At 39.8% G+C, this 16,165-nt stretch overlaps 1 protein-coding gene across 5 annotated transcripts in view; it reads left to right on the top strand.

Moving 5' to 3' along the window:
* The first annotated feature begins 2,573 nt into the window (after positions 1–2,573).
* The window catches only part of LOC139025736 (basigin-like), a 33,148-nt gene continuing 19,556 nt past the window's right edge, over positions 2,574–16,165 (top strand). For 2 of the 5 annotated variants that reach the window (XR_011477353.1, XR_011477354.1), the window contains exons 1-9: positions 2,710–2,878; positions 5,394–5,471; positions 5,727–6,074; positions 7,606–7,809; positions 7,986–8,324; positions 8,407–8,655; positions 8,933–9,194; positions 9,377–9,467; positions 9,548–9,601. Coding sequence is in view for 1 of the 5 variants with exons in the window: in XM_070440927.1 (XP_070297028.1) it covers positions 2,758–2,878; positions 5,394–5,471; positions 5,727–6,074 (547 nt within the window). In the remaining 4 variants the exon portion in view is untranslated. Of the gene's footprint in view, positions 2,879–5,393; positions 5,472–5,726; positions 6,075–7,605; positions 7,810–7,985; positions 8,325–8,406; positions 8,656–8,932; positions 9,195–9,376; positions 9,468–9,547; positions 10,917–16,165 lie in introns of those variants that run through there. The other 3 variants (XR_011477355.1, XR_011477356.1, XM_070440927.1) reach the window with 3 other exon arrangements.

Raw genomic sequence — 16,165 nt, 5'->3', positions numbered from 1 at the left:
GTGAGTCAGTTCTGTTAAGCCTCAGCTTGGGGATAGGAGCTACCATTGAAACTGGTGGTCAGTCTTTAGGCTGCTGAACAGCTTGACGGACCGTAGAGGATTGAACATTTATCCTCCTATATTTGGGGTTCTGAGAATAAAATAGCTTCAGAACATTCAGAAATATGTGTTTACAGTTCTACAGATCTGTTCAATAAGTTGTTGTTGTTTATAATGATGGTGATGATGATGATGGTGACAACACAATATGAGCCTGGTTCATTTTCAGAAGTGAGGCCCTGTACCCCGTTTACAGTTTCTACTTCAATGTATCAGGTGGAGTAATTCACCAGCTATAGAGTGAGTTGTTGTTTATGTTTCTAAGACTGCAGGGTGGGAGACGCAACAATGGCCTTGAGAACAGCAGGAAGTGTGTTGGTGGTCTTTCTCTGGTCTGTAGCAGGTATGGTCTCATTCGTATGTTGATCTGTTTATCATTCTACTGACATTTCTAAAATGATATGAATCTCTTTCATGCTATTTTAACTGTTACTTGGACACTACTCTCTCTCTCCACAGAGTGTCCGTCCTGAACCAACAGTGACACGAACACACCTCTGAACATGAGGACCATGTCCCCTGACTACGACACTGGCAGTAATTTATTATAATAAATTAATCTATGTATTTGTGTTTTATACAGTTTTGAGAATGTCTCTCCCTCTCCCTCCCTTCCCCCCCGCCCCTCTGCGCCTCTCACTCCACAGACTTAAGAGAACCACCACAGAACCTGGACTGAAGAGAACCACCACAGAACCTGGATTGAAGAAAATCACCACCATCATAGTAACATGAGACACAGTGATGGTGGGTTCTGTTTAGGAGTAGTATTAACATGAGACACAGTGATGGTGGGTTGTGTTTAGGAGTAATAGTAACATGAGACACAGTGATGGTGGGTTGTGTTTAGGAGTAGTATTAACATGAGACACAGTGATGGTGGGTTGTGTTTAGGAGTAGTATTAATATGAGACACAGTGATGGTGGGTTGTGTTTAGGAGTATTATTAACATGAGACACAGTGATGGTGGGTTAGTTACTAGTTATTAGTTCTAATATGTAATTCTATGCTTCTTTATATGGACATTACAGTTTCTGGACAACAGGCTACATTAGACTATATGTATAACAGGCTACATTAGATCATATATGGATAACAGGCTACATTAGACCATATGTGGATAACAGGCAACAGTAGCCTATATATTGATAACAGGCTACATTAGACTATATTTGGATAACAGGCTACATTAGACTATATATGGATAACAGGCTACAATAGACTATATATGGATAACAGGCTAGATTAGAGTATATATGGATAACAGGCTACATTAGACTATATAGGAATAACAGGCTAATTAGACATATAGAATAACAGGCTACATTAGAATATATATGGACAACAGGTAACAGTAGCCTATATATGGATAGCAGGCTATATAAGATTATATATGGATAACAGGCTACATTAGAATATATATGGATAACAGGCTACATTAGACTATATATGGATAACAGGCTACATTAGACTATATATGGATAACAGGCTACATTAGACAATATATGGATAACAGGCTACATTAGACAATATATGGATAACAGGCTACATTAGACCATATATGGATAACAGGCTACATTAGACTATATATGGATAACAGGCTACATTAGACTATATGTGGATAAGAGGCTGCATTAGCGTATATGGACAACAGAGTACATTAGCCTATATGGACAACAGAGTACATTAGCCTATATGGACAACAGAGTACATTAGCCTATATGGACAACAGAGTACATTAGCCTATACAGTCAACACAGCATCACTATGGTGATGATGATGGTTATGATATTGATGCCTCTGCTACTACCTGTACTGTCCAGCAGAGGAGGCTGGTGGGTAGATATATAGAAGGACATGCTCATTGTACTGGCTGGAGTGGAATAAATGGAACGGTATCCATTAATTATATTCCAGTCATTACAATTAGCCTCTCCTCCTATATCTCTGCCCACCAGCCTCCTTTATTGTACACAAGGGCCAACAGTGTAACAGAATATGATAGTGGCATATTGTAATACACAACAGTGTATATTTGCTTAACTGACTTTGTCTAGTAAACAGTTTAGTTTTTCACTAGTTTATCTGATGTATTTTCAGTTTGTTATGTTGTTATTAACCCAACATTAATGAGGACATTATTATGAGGATGGTGCAGTAATGTTGAGATGCCAGTAGGGAGAACTCTAATCTAGAACACTGCAGTAATGTTGAGATGCCAGTAGGGAGAACTCTAGTCTAGAACAATGGAACCTTCAGTACCACTTTGATACAGCTGATGAGGAGTGATGGTCATGGGTTTAAATGAATGGGTTCTAATTGAATGACATCATGGAACTTTGACCTGTATATACAGAACTCAGAAGGACAAGACAACACATTATAAGAAATTGTTCACATTCTAAATAGTATAGAGGGCTTGCAGGTGTGTCACAAATCACCTAGCAACCACACCAAGCCCTCTGTAGTCGACATGTTGTTTAAATGGTTCTCTGTGTAGTCAAAATATCACGTTGGAAATATGACACATTTAGCTATTTTCAAAAATGTAGTCCCACTCCTCAAATGAAGAAAAGTACATATAGATATGCAGTCTGTTGCACAATTTCTATTGAAATACAGTAACATCCCTTTTCTGATGTACTGGTCTGGTCATCATGCATGTTAATGTCTTAAAGAGGAAGGAGAGAACAGTTAAATATGTGTCAACCACAGAATTCACACTAACTGCCATTATGTTGACTCACTGTACAAGACCTCTTCCCTTCACTTCACTCTGTAAGTACAATTGTCAATATCTTGAAATATAGTTTGGGGTTATTTGTTTTTAGTCATAAGTCATATTCTTGAGGGTAATGTATCATTTTACTTCTTGTTATGTTTTGAGCTGTGTTTTGGTTGTTACATCAGGGTCAGTATTCATAAAGTGTCTCAGTGTAGGAGTGTTGATCTACATAGTGATGAGATGATTAACCAGGGTAAAAAAGACATGCAGACAAACATTGTAACAGTGCAGTGTGTGTATGTGTGTGTGTGTGTGTGTGTGTGTGTGTGTGTGTGTACATGTGGGCCTGTGTGTGTGTCTGCGTGTGACACAGTTGATTTAGCTGACGGCCCTTTAGGACCAGACTGATAGGTAGTAGGGTTGACATCTATACTGTGTAGGATGTGTGTTTTCTAGACTTTGATACAGACTCCATGGGCCTTCACTACAGATGCAGGTACCTACACTACATGACCAGAAGTATGTGGACACCTGCTCATCAAACAAATCATTCAAAAATCATAGGCATTAATATTGGACTTGCTTCCATTCAGCCACAAGAGCATTAGTGAGGTTGGGCACTGATGTTGGGCGATTAGGCTTGGCTTGCAGTCAGCGTTCCAATTCATCCCATTCATCCCAATTCATCCCAGAAGTCAGTTCTTCCACACCAATCTCGACAAACCATTTCTGTATGGACCTCGCTTTATCTACGGGGGCATTGTCATGCTGTAACAGGAAAGGACCTTCCCCAAACTGTTGCCACACACTTGAAAGCACAGAATCATCTAGAATGTCATTGTATGCTGTATCGTTAAGATTTCCTAACAATGGAACTAAGGGGCCCGAACCATGAAAAACAGCCCCAGACCATTATTCTTCCTCCACCAAACTTTAGTTGGCACTTTTTGGGGGGCTGGTAGTGTTCTCCTGTCATCCACCAAACCCAGAAACGTCCGTCGAACTGCCAGATGGGGAATCGTTATTCATCACTCCAGAGAATGCGTTTCCACTGCTCCAGAGTCCAATGGTGACGAGTTTTACACCACTCCACCCAACGGTTGGCATTGCGCACGGTGATCTTAGGCTTGTGTCCGGCTGATCCGCCATGTTAACCCTGTTCTAGAAGGGCAGAAATGTGTCAAACTGGAAAGGTGTCATCCTTTGACGGTGCCATGTTGAAAGTCACTGAGGACTTCAGTAAGGCCATCCTACTGACAATGTTTGTCTATGGAGATCGCATGGCTGTGTGCTCGATGTTATACACCAGTCAGCAACGGCTGTGGCTTAAACAGCTGAATCCTCTCATTTGAGGTGTCCACATTATTTTGTATATATAGTTTCCCCACAGGAATAGTAAACCAACAAACATTTGACCAACTGGGGACGTTTTGTTGGTCCCTACAAGGTCAAATGCTATTTCTACGGGATTTAGGGTTAAGGTTAGAATCAGTGTCAGGTTTAAGAGCATTTCTATTTATGCTGGTATCAAACCTTGGGTTGCACGGGCCTATTGGAACTTTCTGCCCCGTTTCTATATTGTACATCCAACCGGTCTGGAGACGGTGGGAAAACATGAAAGGCCGAAGTTCAACAGGAGGAAGACAATTATTGATAAAGTGCTGAGGATAAGACTTAGGTTTAGGAGTTAGGGAAAATAGGATTTGAATGGGACTGAATTGTATGTCCCCACAAGGTGAGATGCGCAAGACTGTGTGTGTGTGTGTGGACATTTTAACTATACTTGTCCCCACAAMAATAGTAAAYSRACAAAAATGTTGTTAGTCCCCATAAGATCAAATGCTATTTCTAGGGGGTTTAGGGTTAAGATTTGAATTATTGTTAGAATTAGGTTTAGGAGCTAGGGTTAGTAGGTTTTGGGGTTAAGGTAAAGGAAAATAGGATTGTGAACGGGACTGAATTTTGTGTCTCCACAAGGATAGTTGTACAAGACTGTGTGTGTGAGCCACTTGCTGTTTAGCCTCGCAGCTTGGGGATAGGAGCTATCATTGAACCTGGTGGTCAGTCTTTAGGCTGCTGTACAGCTTGACAGAACATAGAGGGTTGAGCATTTATCTACCTATAGTTGGGGTTCTGACAATAAAACAGCTTCAGAACAAGCAATGTAGAAATATGTGTTTACAGTACATCTGTAGATGTTGATCCATAGTGCAATAGACAGACAGTATTCACACACACAACCATATACAGAGGTAGGATCTTAAATTATCTTGCAGCAACAGGAAAAGTGAATTATGTGGATTATAATTAATGTGGTGATTGACACTGTTTTCATGAGGTAAAATCAAGTCTGACATTTTAAATGACAAACATTAGCATCACGTTGCATAAAACAGGAGACAGATTAAGATTAAGATCCTACATCTGTAGCACAATACAACACAACACAATATGAGCCTGGTTCATTTTCAGTAATGAGGCCCTGTACTCCATTTACAGTTTATATTTCAATGTATCAGGTGGAGTTATTCACCAGCTATAGAGTGAGTTGTTGTTTATGTTTCTAAGACTGCATTGTGGGAGATGCAACAATGGCCTTGAGAACAGCAGGAAGTGTGTTGGTGGTCTTTCTCTGGACTGTAGCAGGTATGGTCTCATTCTTATCTTTTAGTTGCTTTGTTTAATAATCTACAGACATTTATAAAAGGTTAAGAATCATAATGGTATTCTGGTGTGTTCTGTTAGGCGTTTGCACTTCACTTAAATTGTTTTCTGTGGTTTCCATTCACACTCAACTCAGCAACTAAAGCAACACAGTGGAGACAAAACCTACTGTTAGTGTGAACCAATAGACCTTGTTCTAATTCTGATACCATTGTGTTTTGTGACTGTGTGTTTCAGTGGTACTGGGTCAGAATGGCTGGAGTGTTACATACACCACTCAGAGTATCTGTACCTTGAAGAGGTCATCAGTGGAGCTGTCCTGCTCTTACACATATCCCAGAGGTTACAAAGTCACATCAACCTTCTGGTTCACCAAAATTGATGCTGTGAAAAATTATGTAAATCTGAGAGACGACCCAGACTACAAAGGTCGTGTGACGTACGATAGCGATAGGATGAATGGCCACACCCTGAAAATCACAAACTTGAGAGAGAGTGACTCAAATGAGTACAAGTTCAGATTTATAACAGATCAGACTGGAGGGAGATTTACTGGTAGCCCTGGAGTCACTCTGTCTGTTACAGGTACAGTGATATTATATATAGTGTTGATCTGTTTAATCACTCTGTCTGTTACAGGTACAGTGATATTATATATAGTGTTGATCTGTTTAATCACTGTCTGTTACAGGTACAGTGATATTATATATAGTATTGATCTGTTTAATCACTCTGTCTGTTACAGGTACAGTGATATTATATATAGTGTTGATCTGTTTAATCACTCTGTCTGTTACAGGTACAGTGATATTATATATAGTGTTGATCTGTGTAAACACTGTCTGTTACAGGTACAGTGATATTATATATAGTGTTGATCTGTTTAATCACTCTGTCTGTTACAGGTACAGTGATATTATATATAGTGTTATCTGTTTAATCACTGTCTGTTACAGGTACAGTGATATTATATATAGTATGATCTGTTTAATCACTCTGTCTGTTACAGGTACAGTGATATTATATATAGTATTGATCTGTTTAATCACTCTGTCTGTTACAGGTACAGTGATATTATATATAGTATTGATCTGTTTAATCACTCTGTCTGTTACAGTACAGTGATATTATATATAGTATTGATCTGTTTAATCACTCTGTCTGTTACAGGTACAGTGATATTATATATAGTATTGATCTGTTTAATCACTCTGTCTGTTACAGGTACAGTGATATTATATATAGTATTGATCTGTTTAATCACTCTGTGTGTTACAGTAAGTGATATTATATATAGTATTGATCTGTTTAATCACTCTGTGTGTTACAGGTACAGTGATATTATATATAGTATTGATCTGTTTAATCACTCTGTCTGTTACAGGTACAGTGATATTATAATAGTATTGATCTGTTTAATCACTCTGTGTGTTACAGGTACAGTGATATTATATATAGTATTGATCTGTTTAATCACTCTGTCTGTTACAGGTACAGTGATATTAATATATAGTATTGATCTGTTTAACACTCTGTGTGTTACAGGTACAGTGATATTATATATAATGTTGATCTGTTTAATCACTCTGTCTGTTACAGGTACAGTGATTTATATATATGTGTTGATCTGTTTAATCACTCTGTCTGTTACAGGTACAGTGATATTATATATAGTGTTGATCTGTTTAATCACTCTGTCTGTTACAGGTACAGTGATATTAATATAAGTGTTGATCTGTTTAATCACTGGTCTGTTACAGGTACAGTGATATTATATATAGTATTGATCTGTTTAATCACTCTGTCTGTTACAGGTACAGTGATATTATATATAGTGTTGATCTGTTTAATCACTCGTCTGTTACAGGTACAGTGATATATATATAGTATTGATCGTTTTAATCACTCTGTCTGTTACAGGTACAGTGATATTATATATAGTGTTGATCTGTTTAACTGGTTCAGGAAAATTGTCTTGATTTGTACTGAAATAATATAAATATGAATGTATGGTATAATAGGAATGTATGAGTTGATGATTTGAGAACGTCCACTCCTGCCTCATTTGAACTAGACAACAGGTCATTGAGGGTTTTAATGTTGTTATCTACTCCAGACCTGCAGGTGAAGGTGACCACTACATGGTGGTCAACGACACTGACCTGTAGCACCACCTGTACTCTGACTGACAACCCCACCTACATCTGGTACAGGAACAGTAAGAATGTACAAGAGGACTCCTCCCCCTCATACTCAGTCTACTTAAAAACTGAAGGCAGATTCTACTGTGCTGTAAAAGGCATCAATTCTCCTGCAGTGTGTGAGTGTGACTAATACACTTTTAAAGTCTGTCAAAATCATCCAATACATCATTGGTCAGTGTTGATGTTTAGTGAAACAGACATGAAATAGGGCTACTATTTCATTTAGAGTGATGGATGTTGATTTTACAGTTGTAAATACTTACACCATTTGAACAATGTACTTGTGTTTCAGCTGTTGGGGGTCACAGTTATTTCCACGTGACTTACACCCATCAGAGTGTCTGTACCTTGAAGGGGTCATCAGTGGACATATCCTGCTCTTATACATTTCCCAGTGGTCATACAGTCTCTGAAACAAAATGGTACACAAAAGGAAAACTTGATGAGGCGCCTCAAATCCTGAACCCGGGGTATGAAGGTCGTGTGGAGTACCTTGGAAATATGCAGAGTGACTCCACCCTGAGAATCACAGACCTGAGAGAGGAGGATTCAGCTGAGTATAAGTTTAGATTCAGAACAGATCAGACAAACTGGGAGCCCACCTTCCCTGGAACAACTCTGACTGTCACAGGTAACACTGCATGTCACATCCTATCAATACTGCAAACGATTACTTAGTGATGTACTCAGTGTTTTAATACCCTTTCATTTAGTTCTGCAGGTGAAGGTGACTCCTGTCACTGTGTCAGAGGGACAGAATGTGACACTGACCTGTAGCACCACCTGTACTCTGACTGACAACCCCAACCCCACCTACATCTGGTACAAGAATGGACATGTAACCAACCAATCTAACAGTCTGTTCCTAAACCCAGTCAGCAGTGAGGATGCAGGCAGATACTCCTGTGCTGTAGAAGGCCATGAGGATTTCCACTCTGCTGAAGAGACTCTCACTGTCAGATGTGAGTATGTGTGATACATCTCCAGTTGTATTCTTTTAGTAACATCTTCTCTCATCTATTCTATCTATTATTTCAATCTATGTCCAAGTTCCATGAATGTACTCATCTCATTACTGTAGTGAAATACAAGTACTTCACAAACACTGTATTGTTACATTATTGTCTAAGTTACACATATTTATATTAATATTTCATTTATTTCAATCACTAGTCCGTTCCATGATGCTCCTCATGTAAAGCTCTATGTATGAACAATGTGTTACATATTGTCCACCAGATGGCCCAAAGAACACCTCAGTGTCAGTCAGTCCCTCTGGTGAAATAGTGGAGGGCAGTTCAGTGACTCTGACCTGCAGCAGTGATGCCAACCCACCTGTGGACAAATACACCTGGTACAGAAAGAACGTAACCTCACAAAAGCATCGGACAGAGTTACAGCATCACTAACATCATCTCTGAGGACAGTGGAGAATATTACTGTGAGGCCCAGAATAGAAAAGGATCTATGAACTCTACAGTTCTGATGATTGTTGTAGCAGGTAAAGTTACATTTTCAATACAATATGTTTTTATACATGTTTCAAGCTAATCTGAATCATTATACTTGGGTTTATTGCACCTGTTTATAACTAAACATTGGATATACAAGTTTGCATTAATGTGCTATATTTAAGTTTATTATATCATAACATGTACTCATATCATCCATATTTTATTGTAGGGAAACAAACCTCAGTTGTGACTGCAGCTGTAGGAATCATAGTGGTTGTTCTGGTTCTCATCCTCTGTTTTTCTGGCTTCATGTGGTTCAGGTGAGTGAAGTGAAAATGCTTTTTTGTTTTATTATTTAACTTTAGTAACATTGATTATTCATTATTCATGTGCAAAACAGGAAACAAGCCTCCAAATCCACCTCAACACAAGAGACACAGCAGATGATGGACAGGTGAGTCTGTTGGAATCAGAAGATGACTGTGTATGCTTTGTGGAACATTTTCTTCCTCATTTTGCTGTCCTCTCTTTCTCCATCAGGGAGAACTCTAGTCCAGTGTATGACAATGTCTCAAGCATGGCCATGACCCCTACTGCAGCACAGACAGCGGACACAGACAACCAGGATTATGTTCACTATTTCAAGGCGTCCACTTCTCTGGCTCCAAAAACCAGGAAGTGCCTCTATACTCCACCGTCCAGCTGCCTCAGCCCCAGATTCAGGAGGATGTCCAGTATACTGATGTGAAATTCAGCTGTCCCAGTGCTGCCACCCGGTGAACGTATTCTGCCATTACAACAACAGAGTCAATACTAGAACATTGAACACACAGACAGCATCAGGGTCATTCATATGCTGCTGCTTATTGGAAGAGTAGACAATGTAATCAATAAGCAAAACGGTTGACTCCCTAGTGACAACTCATTGTTCCCTGAAAAGTCCCTCCATCAATAGGGGAAGCACAGGAGGATGGTGGCACCTTCATTGGGGAGGATGGGCTTGTGGTAATGCCTGGAGCGGAAAAGGTGGAATGGTATAAAATACATCAAACACATGTTTTCATTCCATTTGCRCYGTTCTGCCCATTATTATGACCCGTTCTCCCCTCAGCAACCTCCTGTGATCTAAAGAGTTGTAGGACCATCCTTCAGGCCAAAGTGCATTTCCTTGAACTCATAATATGGTKTAACAAKGGACATTTTGAAAAGTTGCACTCAGRGWTKGGGTCAATTCCATTTCAATTTAGGAAAATTCCAATTGTTCCTCATTGAAAAGYATTGARAAAAKATGGAATTTCAGTTTAGCTCCTGAATTGAAATGGTATTGACCCCTAGCCTGGTTGCAGTTTCAAGAAGACCTTGTATATCTGGACCTGTATTTAAAAAATAAGTGACATAATGATATTAACAATACAATAATAAATGCCATTTAGCAGATGCTTTTATCCTGGGGACAGGGGGAGTAGGCGGGAGGGGGGGACTACCTTTGTTTCCTTTCACCCAGTGTTTCTTAAGTGATTGGTTTGGGCCAATTTCTAGTCATTTCTTTAGACTTAAGTATAGCAAAAACAATTCTGCACAAGACTATACAGCTACACTGTTACTCGAGGTATGGCATTAACTTGGCATTGAGATTGAGACTGTAAAGCATGATACTATAACGCTTTTTAATTCACTTATCTAAATGTGTTTCTTACTTCTTGTCAAATGTGATGAGTGGCGTGTGTTTGTTTATCCATGAGCAAATGTTAATAAACGCTTTCATCTTCTTCCATTGGTTCTCACGCTCTTCCATTTTGTCAAACAGTGAATGTGGCCTCCAATAATGCACTGATATTTTAACAAAGTAAAACGATGACAGAGGTAATGCCTATAGGGTTTATTTTAAAATAAGTTAAATAAAGAAGAAATAGCAGTTTGTTGATTTGAGAGTACATGATGTAACATAAACATAAATCAGCATTRTGCAAATGAGAATGCTTTCCAATTCTAACATAATGTCACTGATCCTTTTCAATAGACATGCAATGATCTTCCTGTACGGTGTACATTTTAGGACATCCCTATGACAAAGTCTACTATATAATTTCATGGATCTTCTTCCAACCGTTTCACTCTAAAATCAGGGGTTTTGTGTTTCCGTGACACACACTGTAATGTTAAGTTTTTCAGTCCCTCCAGGATTCCGCGAATGCATAATTCAATACAAAAATCAACCAATCAGAGCATATATGCGAGAGCTTGCAATGTTGACCAATCCCCGCACTTTTAGCGCATAAAAGGGTCCAATCGAAAGCGGGTTTGTAGTTTTGAACAATTACTGCACTGTTACCGTGGAAAATGGCCAATCCAACCACACGTCAACAAAATTCCCCCCCCCCCATGGCCTGTCAGCGTATTCATGTACGAAAATGGGTGATTGTTGATGGCTGACAGGCAGTACAATGAATAGAAATCAATCTCATTTGCCAACAAAAATAACGTGCGAAACAATTTCCAAATGTTTTTGGAAACAAGAGAAAGTCGACAATAAACAGTGCCTTCGTATCAGCAAAGCATATGAGAATGTCAGAACAGTTCCCACCAGCGGCAGATCCCCATAACTGAAGTGGTAGCAGGGAAGACAGTGGCAAGCGCTGAAAGAATCAAGGTGAGTGGCGTTTTACTCAACTTTTACTCCGCTAACCTTGGCTTTAGTAGGGTGGTCGACACTCTGCTCTCCCCAGTCTAACCTTGGCTTTAGTAGGTGGTCGGCACTCTCTCTCCCCAGTCTAACCTTGGCTTAGTGGGTGGTCGCCCTCGCTCTCCCAGTCTAACCTTCTTTAGTAGGGTGGTCGGCACCTCTGCTCTCCCCAGTCTAACCTTGGCTTTAGTAGGGTGGTCGCACTCTGCTCTCCCCCGTCTAACCTTGGCTTTAGTAGGGTGGTCGACACTCTGCTCTCCCCAGTCTAACCTTGGCTTTAGTAGGGTGGTCGACACTCTGCTCTCCCGATCTAACCTTGGCTTTAGTGGGGGGTCGGCACTCTGCTCTCCCCAGTCTAACCTGGCTTTAGTAGGGTGGTCGGCACTCTGTCTCCCCAGTCTAACCTTGGCTTAGTGGGGGGGTCGGATCCTCTGCTCTCCCCAGTCTAACCTTGGCTTTAGTAGGGTGGTCGCGCATCTGCTCTCCCCAGTCTAACCTTGGCTTAGTAGGGTGGTCGGCATCTGCTCTCCCCAGTCTAACCTTGGCTTTAGTATGGTTCGGCATTCTGCTCTCCCCAGTCTAACCTTGGCTTTAGTATGGTGTCGCATTCTGCTCTCCCCAGTCTAACCTTGGCTTTAGTGGGGTGGTGCGCATTCTGCTCTCCCCAGTCTAACCTTGGCTTTAGTAGGTGGTCAGGCACTCTGCTCTCCCAGTCTAACCTTGGCTTTAGTAGGGTGGTCGGCATTCTGCTCTCCCCAGTCTGTCTATGGAGAGCGCTGCTCAAAGCACGGAGTGCAATTTGTCAGCTTTGCCGTTTTAAACTCTGTAAAACTTAATACGGATCACGAAAGCACAATCTTTCTGGATTTTTTAAAATGGTAATACTGTTTTAAAAGTACATATAAAAACAATATACTATTTTTACGTTCTGTTTTTTTTAAATCTCCCTTTCAGAAGAAAAAAAATATCACAATCAAGTATTTTGTAGACATTTGCGCGAAAGAATATCGATCCTCAAATGGAAACGATTGAACAGCTTTTAATCTATTTGTTGTTGTTTTTTTAGAGAGCGAGTGGGAATGGGAGGTGCATCTCGTGTTGATAGCAAGCATCAAAGCCTGATGGAGAGGTGTGTGTGTGTGAGTGAATGTGTGATGGATTATGACAGATCTGTTTGTTCAGGAAAATAACAAAATAGAGCACTTCAGATGTTAAACTGTTTTTGTATTATGTATTCTGCTTAAAATCGTCCTAAAACTGAGCACATATGACTTTATATGAAATAACGTAAAAAAAACATTGCAAAATGTATCGCAGATAATCAGAAAAGCTGCCGCAAAATCAAGCATTTTTGGCGCAGAAATCACCAATTAGCGCGAAATCCTGGAGGGACTGGTTATTGTGGATTTTATATTGTAAATGTATAATATTAGATTAATGATCTAACAATGTATTGTATGATGTATTGTTTTATTTATGATGTAGGGTGTTGTGATGTAACTGCTTTAACACTGTTTGGACCCCAGGAAGAGTAGCAGCTAATGGGATCCTAATAAACACTAAAATACTAAATATGAAGAAAAGCACAAACAGAAAATTACATGAAAAAAACAAAACTTCTATCATCAATTAAGCTGACTTAGAATGTAGAAGTCACCAGTCCTGTCTCCCTTCTCGTAAATGTATGCAATGTTACACATCAGGCCATAATGAGTTAGAAACAGGTTCCCATGATTTAATTCAGTCACTAGAGGACAGAAAAAACGCACGACTTGTAAAAAACTCACCTGCATCAGGACACCCGGAAAACGGTTTGAATATCCAATCTGCACAGATTCACTGATGACCCTTCCAGGCCCATTCCACTCCTCTATTGCCCACACAGGGGTCCACAAGAACCTGCAGAGACAGACACCTGCTCATGAAATAGTTTGTACTCAGCTAGCATGGAACTCAATGTGAAGTTGAGTGTAGCTAAAATTATGTTCGGGAGGAAAGATTTCACTTCAACTTTCCCCTCTACCTGTAAATTTATAAAAATATATGCAAAATTCTTTACAATCTTGTGAATTGCTTGATAGACTTGCATTTCAACTGGATATGTTCAATGTGTTACCTGCTAGTATTTAGCAGCGTACAAGGTCCAATCGTATTCATACATATATTGATGTGGACAATGGCTCCCTCTGATAGCTGGGGTTCTAGCCATACAAACAGCTGCTCCTTCTGGGGATGTGACAGCATCTGGAACAAATAGGCCATTTAGGAAATCATTTGACACTTCAATTATTTTAGTTGCCGTGTTTTAAAACTATTTTATAAATGGGTTGAGCTTTTCAAATGAGTGGGTAACCTAAGGCTTACCACTTTGGAGGGGTTTGTGCCAATATGGCTGTCCTAGATGAAGTCATTTTAGAAAGGAGCCATGAAGAATCCCATGTGATTCTGTGGTCCTACAGACTTCGTTATCCCTACAAGAGCTGTCTGTAATGAATACTCAGGGAGAAAAAGGTGGAGATTCACACACAGAGCACAGCAGATGTTTATTAAGCCTTCTATTAGTCAGGCAATGGTCAAACACAGGTAGGCAGTCAAAAACAAACAATATCTCACAACCATACAAACAGAAACAATTGAACTGAAAAGGGAGCTGATGAGACCAGGTGAGAAAGAAACAGGTGAAATCAATGAACAAAAATGAAAGACCGGGCTAACGTTCCAGAACACAAAGAAACAGGGCTTGACGTTCCAGAACACAAAGAAACAGGGCTACGTTCCAGAACACAAAGGAAACAGGGCTACGTTCCAGAACACAAAGAAACAGGGCTACGTTCCAGAACACAAAGAAACAGGGCTACGTTCCAGAACACAAAGAAACAGGGCTACATTCAAGAAAACAAAGAAAAAAACAAGGTTGACTAAGAAAAGAAAAGCAGAACCTTACACTGTCAGTCGTGCCCCTGTCTGTCACAGCGGCTGGGTAGAGTGGAAACACTACAAGGCTGCTCGGTCCGGCCATCTTGAAGGTCTGTCCATTTGGACATGATGCTGTGCAGATTGTTGCTGTTCCTTCAGTCTTGCATTTTATTGTTCCAGCCCCAATACTCAGGTCAGTGTGACACACAGGAAAGTGTCTCTACCTTCCTTCAGAGCAGGTGATGTTGTTTGGGGGAAGGTTTGTAGCCATCTGGACATTTATTTTATCCTGCTGCTGGTCAGTGTTGTGCTAAGGCTTCTTGCAGTAACAATTAGACAGTTTCTCAGTCTGAAGTGGGCCACAGCCATTTTTGTTGCACAACATCCACTGTTCAGTGACGTGGTTTTTGAATGTTTCACTGACGACGTCTATGTTCTTTGTATCACCAGTGATCGGCAATTACTTCAACCATGGTGAGACGGCTTCCTTCTCAAGGGTGAACATGTAGCGTACAAAATAATCTAATCCATCAATGTATGCTGTATATTCCTCAATTTTTCCTTTAGAGCATCCAGTCGGTTCATCTTCTTGTTCCTGCAATAGCAGTGTATTCCAAACAATGTCCAGGATGTTAGCTTTATCACAGAACCTATCATCATGAGATCGTATTTGTAGAGGTTGGAATAGAAGGTTTTGCCCTGTTCAAACCCGGATCCAACCTCGGCTAAATAATGGCTTTGGGTTTTTGTTCCATTTTCAACTTTAAAGTGCAAGCCTGTTAGGTAGCTGAATTTCACTATGACATCAATGTACTTGACAAATTATACAGTCCAGTCAATATCATTCCGGAGACTGTCAAATTGTGCGCTTGTGTAGTTATGTAGGTCCTTGATACTGTAATAGATAGTACTCACATCTGGTACAGGCATAGTTGTGACTCTACTAGATAACAGGCCTGAAAGTTATTTAACAATCTCAATATCCTATATTCTATTCTCAGCGTGTCAACAAAATTCTTGATTACTTCCTCTATCAAAGAAGGAGACATTCAATTCTGATAGAATAAATTAAAAGCTTTGGATACATTGTGTTTTATAAATGTAATTTACAAATAATTCCGTAATGAGTTCGAAAATCTGTTTGATAACTTCTGTTCTGAAGAGAGAACTTTCTATACGAACCATATCAGAAGTTATGCAACATTCGGAGAACATGCTATAAATGTTTTTTAAAAACATTCAAATAACTTAAAATTTTTTAAACAAAGTGGCGGATCCTTTAAACTTCTTTGGGATAGGAGGCAGCATTTTCATTTTTGGATGAATTGGTGCCCAAATTGAACGGCCTCCTACTCTGTCCCAGATGATAATATATGCATATTATTATTACTATTGGATGGACAACACTCTGAAGTTTCC

Source organism: Salvelinus sp. IW2-2015, unplaced genomic scaffold (assembly GCF_002910315.2).
Source record: "Salvelinus sp. IW2-2015 unplaced genomic scaffold, ASM291031v2 Un_scaffold3187, whole genome shotgun sequence".
In the NCBI taxonomy this organism is placed as follows: domain Eukaryota; kingdom Metazoa; phylum Chordata; class Actinopteri; order Salmoniformes; family Salmonidae; genus Salvelinus; species Salvelinus sp. IW2-2015.
The sequence above is the reverse complement of the archived record's forward strand: the minus strand, read 5'-3'. Positions and strand labels throughout refer to the sequence as shown.